At 41.4% G+C, this 16,870-nt stretch overlaps 1 protein-coding gene across 1 annotated transcript in view; it reads right to left on the bottom strand.

Annotated features, from left to right (window-relative positions):
- The window catches only part of ADNP (activity dependent neuroprotector homeobox), a 28,356-nt gene extending 15,281 nt beyond the window's left edge, over positions 1 to 13,075 (bottom strand). Inside the window, exon 1 of the mRNA XM_065414481.1 lies at positions 12,978 to 13,075. Within this exon, the coding sequence (XP_065270553.1) occupies positions 12,978 to 13,014 (37 nt within the window). The 5' untranslated portion in view covers positions 13,015 to 13,075. The remainder of the gene's footprint in view (positions 1 to 12,977) is intronic.
- Between the last annotated feature and the right edge of the window lie 3,795 nt (positions 13,076 to 16,870).

The following is a 16,870-nucleotide window of genomic DNA, read 5'->3' as shown; positions in this document are numbered from 1 at the left end:
AGATCAGCTATACTAAATTAGTCTGCAAATGCCAATTAGCAGAAAGTATATCCTGCTCCAAGAGCATGAAGTAATTGAAAACTGGTACTAGTTATGGGTGGGAGGAACAATTAAGAGATCTTCGTACCGCTTGAACCCTCTTTCTGTCAAGGTTACTAGTGAAATCCAATGGATATAAAAAAAATTGTTCACTCAGAATTCTACAACTCATCTCCAAGAATACAGAAATCTCATCAGGTCTCTCAGATCTGAACTGACTTCCTTTTACAAGGAAGACCAAGTGTGCCCAAACCAGAGAAGTCCACCTCTACTACCTGAAAAAACAAAATTTGTAATAGTCATATTTGCTGTGAAAAGGCTCCCCTCTTGGAAAAGGATGTAGAAACTCTTCTACCAGAAAGTCTGCTTTGCTCAGTGAATTGCCTTAGAAAGCTGAACCCACCTGATCCTTAAAAAAAAACCTCCTTAAAAATGGAAAGCCACTGCATTTCACTTAGTTTGAAAAATCTCCAGGCTCTGGTCTAAATGAAAGGACACTAAGGCCTGGTCTACACTAAAAAGTTTTGTCGGCAAAAGGCAGCTTTTGTAGACAAAACAGTGAAGGTGTACACAGTACAATACTCCTCCAGGTGTACAATACTCCTCCTAGGACTGCAGCGGCAGGCAGGCAGGGCAGGCTGCTGCTTGGCGGGGTGTAGGAAGAGACTCATGTTGTGCTGTTCAGAGCCAAGGAGGAAGGCGGGGGCTGATGTCTGAGTGTCCACCTCCCCCTGCTGGTGAGCTTGGGGGGGGGGGGGAAGGGGAGAGGAGACGGACAGGATGACACCAGTTGTCTGTGCACCAGCTTCTGCCACAGGATTGGTTGCTTCCGGCTGGTGTTTGAACTTAAAGCCTGGTCTACACTGGGAGGGTGGGAAATTGATCTAAGTTATGCAACTTCAGCTATGTGAATAACGTAGCTGAAGTCAACATACTTAGATCTACTTACCGCGGTATCTTCACTACAGTGAGTCGACAGCTGACATTCCCCTGTCGACTCCGCCTACGCTTGTCACTCTGATGGAGTAACGGAGTCGACGGGAGAGCACTCGGCGGTCAATTTATCGCGTCTTCACTAGACACGATAAATTGACCCCCGCTGAATCGATCACTCCGGAGGTAAGTGTAGACATGCCCAAAGAGACAGTGTGCCAACACACTCACTCTCCCCACCAACATACACACAGATACTCTCCCAACACACACTCCCCCCTACCCACCCCCTCTTAAATTGAAAAGCCGCTGGCAATCTAGTGCCCATGGAACGATGGGATTGCGAAACCATCACGTTACGCTGTACCTGCCCCCATGAGGCACTGCAAACCCTTCCCAAAACACTCTGCGGCCAGTTGCATAGTGGAACAGCTACCCACAGTACACTGCTCTCTGGGTCAATGCAAGAGCTGCTATTGTGGATGCACTCCACCAACACAAGGAGCATAGTGTGGACATGCAACAGCGGTTTAATTACAGTGGTGGCTGTATGTCAGCATAACTTGCGAGCACTGAAGCACCAACATTAGTGGAGAGCCACAAGGAACCTCATACTGTTAAGGCCCATGATTGCTGAGAAAACTTACTCAAGCAGCTTCAGTGACTAGATCACTCCATGCTCTTCTTGCACAGCCTTGAGATGAGAAGGCATAAATGGTGAGGGTTCAGAATGAATCTTACCAAGTTGCTGTTCGCCTGGCATGTGGGTGGTGGAAACTGTCCTTTACTGCCCTTGTAGAGCCTAGATCTGAATGATTCTTTTACCAGGAAGCTCTACTATAGACTGCATTGACCGGTAATGGTGAAGCAGCCTGGTACTTTGATCTGCCAACAGAAGCCAGCACTGTATCTTGACATTCTGGGCTGTTATCCCAGTAAGAGCAGAAGATACCCACAATGAAGGCTCATATTGTGCCACAGCAGCTGTTGCACTTGGGCAACACCCCCCTCCTTCTCGCTTATCATTTTAGAAGTCAAAAGAACTGGAGGGGAAAAGAACATTAAAAAACTGCACTGAAATGCCAAAAATGAGAGAGATTGCCTTTGCTGCTTTCCTCTTCAGCAAAGGAGGAGCAGGACTGAGGAGACAAATAAGGAGGAGTGCTGACTGGATAGAAGTAGCAGAGACTTTACACATTCATTGGATTGCCAATCCCTACTGGTTAAGAAGGAAAAACTATTTAGCTAATAATAAATAATAATATGCTTGTAAACAGAACTCTTCATCTATAGAACTCAAAGTGATTTACAAAGATAAGTAACATTACTCCTCCCATTTTTACGATGGGGAAATTAAGTACAGAGGTGAAGTGATTCACCCAAGGTCATAGAACAGCTGCGAACAGAACCTCCAGTCCACATTCGATGGACCACACTGCTTCTCCATTTTACCCTGTTTTAGTGGCAAGCAGGATGCAGAATAGATTTTGCCTGTCTCCTGCATATTTTCACACTGATCCTAGTTATACATGCACAATAAATCACAATGTGGTAAGTAAATATTTAATTCAGTGATCCTCTTTGTATTGAAATACCATGTACCCCTTATGCACACACACAAAATGTGTAGGGTCAAGGAGAGCCAGTAAAAATCTGCTGAAACAATTTTACAGAAAGAGTCCCTGAACATTTCTATCATCCCTAGTCATCAACCACAACAGTGAGATTTGCCCATAGGCCAACCTATTTAAGTTTATATTCATGATTTAACTTGGAATTTGTGCCAGGTCCTCCATTGCTTTTTTCTCTGCCTGTTCTAGATTTCTGTCCCACCAACAAGCACATTGAGAAATCCATACTGATGAATTCCAGTTCCACTAAGTTTGCCTTGAGGGAACCAAGTTACACTAAAATCCACATTTAAAGGCTGTGCAGAACACTCCAGACCGAAAAAAAATTGATGCTTAAACAGCAGAATGATTTTACTTTCCTTCTGGCAGTACCTTTACTGATATCTCCTGGTAAAACCTATATTACCCCCCAAAAGACCCTGACAACCCTCTCTCTACAAAATCTTGAATATTAATGAAACTAAGTGGTTTGGTGACAAACACATATTGATCTGCATTGTGTTTCATACACATGTAGGGTTGCCAACTCTGACTGAAGCTATTCCGGGAGATTATTTCCCCCCCCAACATGACGTAATGTCATTTTCTTAAAATATCCTATTAAAATCTCCCAGATTGCTTTCAATAGTCACCGGGAGATCAATGCTGATTCTGGGAGACTTCAGGCCAATCCTGGAGGGTTGGCAACCCTATGCACCAGTCATAGGTCTACTATACATTTTTGCAAGTGTAACTTTCAAGTTACTCTTCCATGGTCAAACAACAGGCTGTGACAGAATGGGATGTGTCTACCAAATTGTGAACTCCATTTTGTATTTCAACCTTCATTTAATAATGTACCCTCCATTTTGGATTAGAACATCCATTTTGTATTAGGGACAATGGCTGAGAAGCCATCACAGGGAAATCTAGGGCCATCAACTTTGATGGTTTTGAACTGGTAGTTGAGAGACTATATGACAATGGACTCTCTACACTGAAGCCTGACTGGGGGCTGGTCTACAATGGGAACCAACATCAGCATAGCTCTCTCTCTCAGGGGTATGAAAAATCCACAACACTAAGGGTAGGTCTACACTTACCCGGTAGTTCGGCGGCGAGCGATCAAACTTCAGGGTTCGACTTATTGCGTCTTGTCTGGACGCGATAAGTCGAACCCGGAAGTGCTCGCCGTCGACTGCGGTACTCCTGTTTGGCGAGAGGAGTACCGCGGAGTCGACGGGGGAGCCTGCCTGCCGCGTGTGGACCGAAGTTAAGTTCGAACTAAGGTACTTCGAACTTCAGCTACGTTATTCACGTAGCTGAAGTTGTGTACCTTAGTTCGAATTGGGGGGTTAGTGTAGACCTGCCCTAAGACGTAGCTATGCTGATCTAACCTCCGATGTCTACAGTGCTAGGCTTATGGAATAATTCTTTTGTCGACCTAACTACCACCTCTCGGGGAGGTGAACTGCCTACGCTGACAGCAAAACTCCTCCCTTTGGTGTAGGTAGTATCTACATTGAAGCACTACAGCAGTGCAGCTGGAATGCTGCAACGGTGCGGCTGTAGCAGTTTAAGGGTAGACATACCCTGGAGGAAGGCTGGAATTTCCCAGCTGGAGCATATGGGCAAAAAAGGGCAGTAGCTACTGCGGTGAGGGTCTCTCTCTGAGCAAGAGGGTCATTCACTACCACATGCTGGAAGACCAGGCTGGAGAGAGAAGAGGATGCAGAAAGGTCTGCCTAGCCTGAAAGACTGATCAGACTGGACTCAGAAAGGGTTAGATCATATTTTTATTGCGGGGGAGAGGGCGGGGAAGGAGTATCTCAGGGCTAGTTGGGATTTTGCAACAATCACTAACTCTAGTACTTTAAGAGTGACTATGGCTAATCAATCCTTTGATAAGCCTGTATTCCTTGCTTACCTGACACATTGTCCCTGAAGGAGTTGATCAAGAAGCTGAGCATGCCTACAACGAAATGGAACTCTGAGGGAGCATGTATAAGCAACTGGAGTTGCTGGTTTTGGAATTTATAGCAGCCAGGCTGGGGAGCCCCACATCCCAAGGAAGGGTGGTAGACATAGAGTCTGAACCTGGAAGTGTCCCATAAGAGACCTAGAGCTAAGAACAGCGATTCTGGGGGCTTAGAAAAACATGGGATCCAGTGGCTCAGTCTATTCACAACAATCTGGTGTCTGTCCAGCAAGGGAAACTGGGCCAGACTGTGACACTGGGTGAATTGTTTAGCTATAAATTAGTTATTTCTGCTTTTCAAGGTGGCACCCAAAACTACTGACTACACTTAGCTAATGGTTGCAATAAAGTCAACTGATATTGGGGCTAATACAAAGCCTGCTGTCCTCAATGGGAGCCTTTCCACTGCCTTCAAAGGGCTTTAGACCAGACCTGTTGTAACCCTAAACAGACCTCAATGGAGAATTACTTTTGCTTCACTGCAAAGTGACCTTAAATATAAACTTCACACAATGCAGCATTTGGGGTACAATTCCTAGCTATCTGCTCTTACTGTTTTATAAGCTTGCCAACCAAACTAGATCAGAAAAATTATGAAAATGGTGTGAAAAATATTGCATAACACTTTTGAATACTTCCTGGATCACGGGGAGGTGTGTACACTAGGGTTCTGAACAAAAACAGAATTGTAAAAATTGTGGAAGAGTTTTGCTTAATTGCCAGAGGAATTAACAGTATGAATACCCTAGATGCAAGAGACCATAAAGTTACTCCACTTTCTACAGACACATGACAAGAGCAAAAAAGAAAAAAGCTTGTAGTAGGCAAACTGAGTTTACTCAAAAGAGGAATTTTAAACCAGTCCTGTACTCTTCATGATACTGGCAGCTCAAATTCCTCATTTAAGTATTCCAGTATTTAGATCTACTCACTCTTCTGCAAACAGACCCCAAGTGACCGTCAGCTCCGCTTCCTGGCTCTTTAAATTCCAGATGAAGAGGCAGCTGCAGACACACAGTGGCCATTTTAAAAATAATCTAACTGTTGCAGATTGCACAGCCTCCTCTATTAAGTTAATTTCCTTTTCTTTGTCCGGTAACTTAAACCATATCTTAGCCTTTAACAAGAATAATCACCTTCACTGTACGGTATAAAACTGTGAGTTTCACACCTCCAAGCTAAGGTAGCCATGTAATCCAATCTCCCTAGCAAACCAGCTACCATGTGACAGTCAGCAACCCAGACAATCACTTCAAAGCAATGGAAAAATAGAGGGTTTTTGTAAGACTACTAGGAAAAATACTATGTATTAGAAAATGTTAACACACACTATGTGTTAACATTCAGTATAGACAAGGACTGAAAAGTCAATGTTTTACACAGTATTAGAAAATGCTAATGGTATGCATTTTCTTAATCTAGACAATACCTTGGAAGGTAAAAGTCCTTTGCTTAATACCTAGAGCCCCATTTTCCACAAATTCAGAACAAAACAACATATAAAACTAAAAATGAAAAACTCATCCATCAGCAGCAGCTCCTGTCCCCTGGGGCTTTGTCCAGCTCCCCACTCCAGGCGTGGCAACATGGTGCATGGGGTCACAGCACTACTCAGGTTTGGCCCAGCTGCCTCTGTCATGACAGGGGGTAGTCAGACAAAATGTAAGTGATTGGCATTGCAACCTGGTGACAGAGGGACAGCTGGGCCAAACCTGAGCACAGCTGCAATGCATGCGCCAGGCTGCAACACCCAGAGCAGGGAGCTGGGCCCAGCCCCATAGAACTGCTACTGCTGTGGAGTGAGTGTGGGTCAGGTTCACTCTGCAACAGCCCCCAGGACCTCCCAACCCCCTTGGGTGTCAGCACTCTCCCCTCCCCCGACTGGGGGTAGGAACCAACACCCTGCATGGATAAAACAAAGTAACAAAATTCCCCCCATATATAGGCTATTTTTAGAGCCTCATGACATTTTCTTTTATATATACATATATGACACTCTTGACACACACACACATATGTAAAAAAGAGTGTCATGAGGCTCTAAAAATAGCCAATATTCACAACTAGAAAGGTAAGAACCCACAGGAATGCATGTGTCCAGGGAATGTACTCCAAGTCACCACAGGTGCTTGTCTTTCTCACTCAAAGGAGAAGAGGAAAGAGGAAGCTCCACCACACACCCTCTTGCTAAGAAGCTTCCCTCTTAATTTAATCCCAGAATGAACTAGTTTCTACTCCAGAATGAGTAAAGACCCACTTTCCAGCTAGTCTACAATAACTAGACCTTTTACAGAGCAGAATCTCTGACTCCATCATCTCTATTACTCCTGTACAGTCATTTTATAAACTCTGAATATAATCAAATTGAACACAGTTTCTCGATTTTATAAGAAAATTTGCCCCTTGAGGTTGAAAAGTGACTATTCAGAGAATACTACTACACTTCTGACACTGAGCAAATTTTGTCACTTTTTAAAAGAGGACAATATTTTCCTCTGAACTGAGAGCTTCACCCAGTCAGATGTACCTGAAAAACAGAAGCATGAGAGATTGACATTTTTGACAGTTATTCAAAAGATTAACTTAATAGTCGTTTGATGATCCAGGGCTTCATTGCCCTTAAAGGATAAGACATTTTATATGACTACTGTTCTATACAAATGAACACAGTAAATTATTAGTGTCCATAATTCCACAATCTTTTTAGAAATGTTGTGGTAAGACCTATAGTCAAAGGGATAATTTTACAAGGAACCATTGCTGCACAAAGGAACCAAGATAACCCAAGTTTTTCCTCATGGTGAAACTATCACTTCATCAAAGCATTACTAATCCAAAATTTTACCATCTCCTTATTAATAAGAAGTCCGTTTATGCCATTTGGAAGCCCTACAATTACCAGCATATTTGGAATTGCCAGATAAGCTTCTACATGTATGAACCTAGACATTCCAGCAAGTTATCTGCACGTCAGGAACTTAATCTGCAAGGAGCTACTTCATGAAAGTGCACTTTTCCAAAACTAAAAGCCCTTTAAAGCACTATACAAAAATTGAATCTAAGAATATTTTATTTCTATTTAAAAATCTCAAACTTTGAAATACCAGTTAGATACCCCAATGCTTTTTAAAATGAACACTGAAGTATTTACCCAGTAGGGAACTAAACATGCTTTTTTAAAAAAAAAAGTAAGGTCAACATCACAGATAAGTTTTCACTCCTTTCTTGTGCAGCTCTCTTTGGCTGCCTCAATCCCTTTGTGATTTCTGTGCACCATAATTCTAAATTTCACTATACAGCTGCCCATGGAGCACAGAATAAACTGGCTGGAAAAGAGAGTTAATCAAGAAAAGGAAGATAACAAGGAAGTGCTGTTCTGGCATAAGAAACCAGAATAGGAAGGAAGAATGAGAAAGAAATAAAAAGAGAGCAAAGGGAAGCAACAGAATGAAAGCAAATACATGAAAATAAATGTAGGTTGAGTACATTTGTTAATTCATAGTGGTACTGAGTTTTCCTGGCAGATGGCTCCCAGAGCTGTGCATTTGTTGTGCAGGGAAAGCATTCAGAGTGGGGGGTTGGCAAGGTGTCAGAGAAAAGTAGTGTTAGGGCAGAATATTGCCAATTAGCTAAAGAAACAAGTATTTTTCAAGTCAGTTGTCACAGCAAGCAACTTTCCTTACCCTACCCCTACCACTCAAAAAAATTCAAGCTCTCTAACTCCTTAGCTCAGGGGTGGGCAAAGTACGGGCCATGAGCCGTTTTAAGCCGGCCCACAAGCTCCAGCTGGGGAGTGGGGTCTGGGGTTTGCTCCTCTCCAGCGCTCCATCTGGGGGCTGCACCATGAGGCTCGGCCCCGCTCCGGCACTCCAGCCAGGGCGCTGGGTCAGGGGCCGCACCACGCGGCTCAGACCCGCTCCGGCACTCCAGCCGGGGCTGCACCACGTGGCTCCCGGAAGCAGCTGCATGGCCCTGCTCCAAGGGTCGGGGGCCACTCTGCACGTAGGAGCCGGAGAAGGGACATGCTTCCGGGAGCCGCTTGAGGTAAGCGCCGCTCAGAGCCTGCACCTGAGCCTCTCCCCATGCCCCAACCCTGATCTCCCTCCCACTCTCCAAGCCCCTTGATCCCAGCCCAGAGCACCCTCCTGAACCCCAAACCTCTCATCCCCAGCCCCAACCCCGAGCCCGCACCCCCAGCCAGAACCTGCACCCCAGCCCCAGCCCTGATCCCCCTCCTGCCCTCTGAACCCTTCAGTCCCAGCCCAGAGCACCCTCCTACACCCCAAACTCATCTCCAGCCCCACCCCAGAGCCTGCACCCTCTCCCGCACCCCCCAACCCCAATTTTGTGAGCATTCATGGCCCGACACACAATTTCTATTCCCCAATGTGGCCCTCAGGCCAAAAAGTTTGCCCACCCCTGCCTTAGCTAGTTTATCTGGAAATATCGAATGCTATAATAAAATGTTCTGTATAAGTTAAAACTAGTATGGTACCATATTTAAGGAAAAACACAACAATGCAACGTAACAGCAATAATACTATGGTTTCTCACCTACTTATGAGTTATCTCAAACATTAAAGCACAAATAAAAATTAAAGGCAATCACTGATTTGGACATTAGGGCTGAGGTTTTCAAAGCTGCCTACATAATTTGGATGCCTAGCCACCACTAATTTTAACTGGAATTGGATGTCAAGATCCTTTAGGTGGCTTTGAAAATCTGAGCCTAAATTTTCAGCCCTAAGTCAATTACTGTGAAGACAGAAAATTGGAAGAAAATGAGATGGAATTTAATTCATTTCTGACTTCCTATCTTTCCAAACTATCACTGCTGTGTTACTATTTACTATCAGTTCAGAAAGAGTATTGTTCCATGGATGACACATTAACGTGAGCCCTCCTGAAAAGTGTTTTCTGTTGTCAGTATCCCCTAAGTAGCACAGAAGCCCACCAGTCCTGCAACAATAAACACAGCAACATCCCAAGCTGTAAAAATGAGAGCAAACAAACATCAAACTTACACATGGTACCATTCCTTTATCAAAGGGCTCTATATTTTGAAACAGCAGAGGACTTAAACTGATTTGAGTATCAAACTGAGCACTCCAGAGGGCCAGATTCTCCTCAAACTCAATTCTTTTGCCAGCTCACAAGTGCACAGTTGGGATTTTATTAACGTTGCAAGTCATTTTTGTAATACTGGCTAGAAAGAAAAAAATCACACGAGACTTGAAAAATGTGATTTTAAACAAGAGGGAAGCAATTTCTTGCTTATCTACTGTGCATTGCTATTTATTTCTACCAATTAAATGGCTATTTTATGAGACACTGCAACACTTCTTAGACTTACCATTTAAAAATACTGACCCTCTTAGATAATTTTTTTTTTAAGTGTACAACGGTAACTTCACACTAATTTTTATAAGGACAACTTCCCTAAAATGCTATTTTCCCTCCGAAAAATTGAGGTTGCAACATGAAAACCAATAACTATGCTTCTGGGTGACATTACAAATTATATGTATATAATTTTGACTCTTTCTATGAACATATTTGGTTGATCCTTCCTCTCTATACTGTGATTATTTTACTCTTGTACATATGGAAACTTGAGAGACTTTGAGCATTTCAATGACTTGGAATAGTGCGATGAACTGCACAAGAAAGTATCAGATCTATGTGTATACAAGAGATGGGCAAGTTTGCAAGCACTTGTATGCCCTAATAGTCTTCTCTGCCCAACTGTGCTTTTTGGGAATAATGCAAAGAGTAATCTGTATGCACCTGTACTCCAACAGTCAAACTTGTACACCCTATTAATGTAAAGAAGACTTAGTCTGAGTTGGAATAAATCCCACCTTATTTACCTAAGAAAACATGTTTCTATAAGCAAGTTACTGAGTAACACAGGAAAAACAAATCTGACATTTCCCTGGGATGCACTATGACATCAAGCTATTTTTGACAATAAGAGGCACCACTATAACCTAACTTTTTGAACAGATGGATTTTTATTTGGAAGCTTGTCTCCCAGCTTCACATCTAACATATTCGCAAATATTTTAACACCTGCATTATAAAAGGTCAGAACAGCAAGAGAGACCACAGAGAGAATTTATACTACTACAGCTATAATAAAAAGACCTTGCTCTAAATCTTTACACATTTTGAAAAAGGTCTCGGTTTGCTTTTCTAGTTGCAACTCTTCAGCTCCAAAATCCAGCTGTGGCCTCAATATTCAGTGAAAACATTCTAGCAGGTAAGACAAGTGAATTACTAAATTCAACATTGGATGCCCAAAGTTAAGGCCCAAAACTAAGTGCAACTCATGCAGTTTAAAATGTAGTCTCTGAGACCCTCACCTTTAATATGGAGGTGCAGCCCATGGACACTATTGGTCTCATGCAATGTTCCATCTTGTTCCACAACCACTCCGACAGAGAAAACTTGACAATAGTCTATTATTTCATAACAGACCCTAAACTTGGAACACTTCCCCTTTCCTGTGCAAAAGTATCTTCCCTCTACTTAAAGTCCACTTTTCACTTATCCTTCCATCACTAACTTCTTATGAACCTGTCTGTGCTAAAATTCAGTCATCTAGAAGAGGTGTTATCTAGTTAAATCTGTCGTAAACTACTCAGGGCAGGAGCTTTTGCTGTGTCTGCAAAGTACAATGCAGACTATACCATCGCAATACAAACATTCAAAAGGTTATATACCCCAATTGATCTACTTTAGAGAAAGACCTCCAGATTTTTATAGTGAATTTTTAAAAAGCCTACCACTCTCTCACATATGTATTTAACATTATGTTGTCTTTTCCTGTCATCTCCACAACAGCAAATACATACTAATCCAGAGTCGGTGGGGGTTAATCAAAAATGCTAGTGACAAAGGTGTTTTAGCATACCAAGTCAAGCATAATTGAAATGGACTAGCCAATACATTACTGTATTTGTAGGATGTCTGTCTTGATGATCTACATAAAGTCTCATCTACATAAAAGCTGGTTTGCTGGGGCTTGTCTACACTACGCAGCTTTGTCAACACAGCCTTGTCGCTAAAAGTCAGCACGTATAAACGCTCTCTCGGTATTTTGTCGGCAAAATACTTCCAGCCCCGTGAGCAGCATTTGTGGCTTGCGTCGGCAAAACTTTTGTCTTTCGTGGGGGGACTTTTTTAAGTACCCGTGAAAGACAAAAGTTTTGTCAACAATGTCGCAGTGTAGACAAGCCCTTGTTAACATCTATAATAACTTCACTCAAATCAAGAAGTGGAGAGAGGTAATCTCTGTTTACCAAATTATGTGCATTTTTCTATTAACTGATTGTGTTACATTTCACTTTGCAGCACCCTCTCCTTTGAGTAGTTTCTCTGTTGGGTAGTTATTTCTCAAGAAATACTTAACAGCACAACCAGGATTCAATCAGCATACAGGACAAGCATCAGTGCAATTCTCAAACCGCAAATCTTTAAATCAGATTTAATTTCTCCATTGGCTGTAAACCAGCACTACATTATTGTTGTTTACTAATCCAAACTTTATTTATTCAATACAATTTTCAGTGTACATTATCTTTAGCATTTCATCAGTACTTTGATTTTATTCCAACAGATATTATGAAGAAACCTTAGACTAATCTAAATATTACACGAGACTGAATAAGGCTGCTGTAAAGGTTGGTAGAGTTAAAATTTTACTTTTTTCATTCTATCCGTTTAGAAAGCAATTCTTCCCCCCCCCCCCTTTAAATAAGTGACCTTCTTTCTTCCCCCTATCTTCCTCCCATTATACAGAGCCCAGCTACTCAACTAACTTTTCAGAGTAATTTATGTGCAAATGATTGAAAATGTTTTTAAACATTTCATTTACAAGCTTCCAAATGAGTTATAAACAATGAAGTTGTGATTTAAAAGTAACATATACCTTGTAAAACTCTAAGGAATAACTTCACTTAAAGGGACACTCAATCACATTTTTCTCAGGATTATTTTATCTACGCATTACAAGTGATAGCTAAGTTTACTATACAATTGAGACGAATATATTTCGTCCAGTTTTTTTTTTTTTTTTTTTACTTTGTCCACGACAGTACTTTGACATAATCAGTTTCACCATTTCCCTGTTTAATCAGCTTCCCCTTCTGTGTGTGTTTTTATACACAAGAAGGGAAAACATTTTTTAAAGTGCCAGTAAATTAACTATAAAACCAAGAAAACAGTCAGGGTGACTCAAACACAGGTGTAGTACCTGAAAATTTACTTTTTAAAAATGTATCTAGATTTCAAGTTGGTGTTCCTTTAAATGTAAAATTTCCAAATGCTACACATTCAGACCCATTCCCTCAATTTTTTTGCCCGTACTTCAAACTCTTCCCGTTTCTATTCAGTACATATTATGAGGCATTTACCTCCAAAATTAATGGTGCTTGGGTGTCTCAGACTCATTGGGCAAGTTTCATGCAAAAGCTTCCAAAAATAATTCTCCTTGCAGAACGCCCACCTCAGCGATTATATTACACCTACTGTGTGAGGCCAAAGCCCGGACATAGAAGGCTCATATCCTGCTGTACAAAACAAAGTGTTAAAGACAAGAGATAAGAATGTAATAAGGGTAAGTTTTACATTTATAAATTATGTTTCATCGTGAAGGACTAATGCTCATTATGAACCAAACGTACAGGTATCACTACTGAAATAGAGCAACTGCTGGAGTTTAACCCAGCTGCCTTCCTCCATTGGTAAGGTTACAAAACATTTTAGCAGGTTTTAATTTTAAGCAAAAAATTCCTCTAGTTGACACTATAGTAGAATATTTTGATCTTCAGAACTTAATTACCCAAATTGGAATTCCACCAGGATACAGAACTAACACTGCTAGTCACATGCCATCTTTTGATCTCACAAGCAGTTATGGCTTCCAGTTTTACATCTCATCTGAAATACAGCACCTTCAGCATGACAGTGCCCTCTACAGCCATGATGCATTCCTGATGAAGAGGTGAAGTGCCACCTATTGAGTAACCAACTGTACCTGTTTTCTCCTTGGAGGGTTTCCATCCAAATATAGACCCATCTTGCAATCTAGGGTCTTAGGAGATCATATAGCCCAAGGTAATACGGCTGTCAACCACAACTATGAGAAAATACATTCAGTATGGCAAGATTCAGATGAGAAGTCTCATTCAGGTTCGTATCTGCTGGTACTAAGACGTGAAGTAGATTATGCCGGGTGTTGGAATGCATTAGACTATGTTCTATAATCCATTTGCTGCACTTTAATTCATCTCACTCATTCATGTTAATAAAAGAATCAAGGTACTTCTATTTTAGGCAGGTTTTGAAGCAGAAGTAGTCAGGTAACTTCAGAGTAGGGAACCAGGAGTGAACAAATCCATCAAAGCTTCCAAAGTATCTTTTAGTTGACCATTAATTTATTAGAGCTTTTCAGACAGAGGATAAAAAGTTTACCAGATTTTCCTCAAGGAGTTGTTTGATTCAAGTGATAGTCTCATGGAGTTCAAAACTTTCTGATAACATCCACACCCTAATAAAGTACTGGCACCACTACAGAAACTGGATTAAGATTCTGGAAATTTGTGGACTAAATTTATTATAGAAATAAAACTTTAATGGGCTGATATGATACAACAATAAAGTTTAAAGCAAAGACTTAAAATTTAACTATTGTTTTAAAAACCTCAGAATTTACATTCTAAAGAAGAGATTTACATTACATACTAGAAAACTGGGCTATTGACTAAGATTGGAGGAACGGAGTTATTTTATTTGAAAAATATTTTTACTATGAACAATAAATTTATTTCCCTGCCATACTGGATTACTTTTCTGACAGAGGACTGGACAGAATGAATAGTCAGTCCTCTGCATTTCTGTCAAGTCCAGATCACCTCATATTCCTCTCTCCCACCTGAAGACCAATTATATAAACTACCTGCCTGGCTGAGGCCTGTTTGGAGCACATCAGTGACAATTACTACATCAACCTGAAGATGTGACCATTGAGCAAAGCAAGGCACTTCAACCTGTACCAGGGTCAAACAAGTCCAGCCCCAAAGACTGAAACTAGTTACCCTACATGGTACAAACCATGATCATCAAGCCTCTGGCATTTTTCTGAATTTTAAAAATCCTGAATAAAAGTTTTCTCCAATAGCAAAGTCTCATTTTACTGACATTTTATTACGAGTTAAAGGGAATTATTGGTTTAGATATAAAAAGTACAACACAACAGCATGTGTCAGAACTGTTTGCAGCTGCATGCTTCTTAGTTCAAAGCAGTAAAAAATGTTAGTTTCCTATAAGACTCCACTTTTTTCTTTTGCTTCGCTAGTCCATGTACATTTTAAATATGGTCTATTTCCAAAGAGCCACTTAGTTAATTATGCGCAAATAGCATGCTCTGAGAAGCCAGCCGTGAAAGTAGAATGAATAAAAGACTATATTAATACAACATTATGGTTGAGATTTTTGAACATACTATTCTGAAAATATTAAATTATGGCTCCCTGAGTAAGAGAAATGCAACCTCCTTGTGCCTATGGACTATTCAGACATGTATCCTATTGTGCTCTGCTCACCACAAGGTGAATGATGGGAGATGCCTGTTTACCAGGAAGGGGCTGGAACACTGGCACCTGAACGTTCCATAGCAGTTGAACCAAGCGGATTTGAGGAGCAGGCAGTGACAACACCAAGAGCCTGGGGGACAGCATGGAGCGAGATGGGAGAGAAAGCCAAGATAAAATAAGGAAAAAAACACAGCAGGGTCAGGGACAACACAGAGGAAAAAAACAGAGTGACAGAAGCCAGAGAGAAAAGTGGCAAAGAAAGAAAAGCCGACACAGAAACCTCCCTGAAAAGGTAAGTGTGGCTTCTGGATAGCCTTGTTCCTGCACTGAGAGGAATAAATAGTTCGAATCCTGACACAGCCACCATTTGTTTATATTAAATACTTCATTTTTCCTCTGTCAGACTACTCCTCACGTGGTAGTAAAACAGCTCCAACTGACTTTCAGAAGTACTGGGCACCCACAGCTCCCTGTGAAACCAATGGGATTTACTGGTGCACGCCACTTCCAGAAAGTCACAGCTAATGTTTCACTTTTCCAATAACAGCTATAAACCTATGAAGGAGATTGGTTTTCAATATAAAACACACTACACTCTTGGTAATTTCTTTATGGACAACAAAAACACCTATTTCACCCACTCTATCACAAACAACAGACACTGTACTCAGCTTGTCAGTTGGTAAGAGTTCAGTCATGGTAGATCTATCCTTGAACAAGGGCTTGCTTTCACTGCTACAGTTAACGAGTTACTCTACTCAAGCTAACCTAGCTCAAGAGTGGACACACTGTGAACCACATTGCACTCAAACTACACAGAGCAAATAGATTTGCAGAGTGAGGGGATTAGCAGATAATGAATTATACTAACTCCAGCTGTAGCCTGCAGCTGCATCCTCACTGCATTACCAGGTCAAACATCAGCAGCACTTGACTATCAACCCTGATGGGCCAGCTAGCTCAAGTAAAGCACGACTTAACTCAAACTAGAGATTTGTGTGTGTGGAGGGGAGTCAGGTTAAGGGTGACCTGAGTGATACCTCGAGTTAACACTATAGTGAAGCCCTGAGATTAGTTTGATGGTCCAAACTACATGTATATCTATGTTGCAATCAAAGATGTAATTGCAGTGCATTCAGACATACCCGAGCTACCTTTAATCTAGCTAGCACTGATACCAATAGCAGTGAATAGGCAGCACAGACTTCAGTGTGGGCTAGACACCCAAGTGCATACCTAGATTTGTATATGGGCAGGTAGGCCTCACTGAATCCCATGCTGCCATAGCTTCACTGCTATTGGCACCTGTGCAAACTAGATTCAAGCTAGCACGGTATGTCTAATCACACAATCCAAATGCAGTGTAGACATATCCTGTGCGCTCATAGGCTGTGTCCACAGTAGGACTGAGACTATGCTAGCAGCTTTTCTAGGATGACAACTTGAAAAAGACATCACATACCTTCTGAAAATTTTATATGTGCTACAGTTTCAATACCAAATATTACTATAACTGAACAAAGTAAGCAACAATTATTTCTCTATTTGTTCAGTTTGTTTACTTTGTACCATTTACTTCATTATGTACAGTCAGGTCCCACCTCCTCCCACCCAACTAAGTCACTACTGGAAAGTCCAACTCCTAAAAATAATTTTTTAAAAAAAATATTCAGAATATACTATTTAAGAAATGCTGCATCAGAAACTGGATA

Source organism: Emys orbicularis, chromosome 12, assembly GCF_028017835.1.
Source record: "Emys orbicularis isolate rEmyOrb1 chromosome 12, rEmyOrb1.hap1, whole genome shotgun sequence".
NCBI lineage: Eukaryota > Metazoa > Chordata > Testudines > Emydidae > Emys > Emys orbicularis.
The sequence above is the reverse complement of the archived record's forward strand: the minus strand, read 5'-3'. Positions and strand labels throughout refer to the sequence as shown.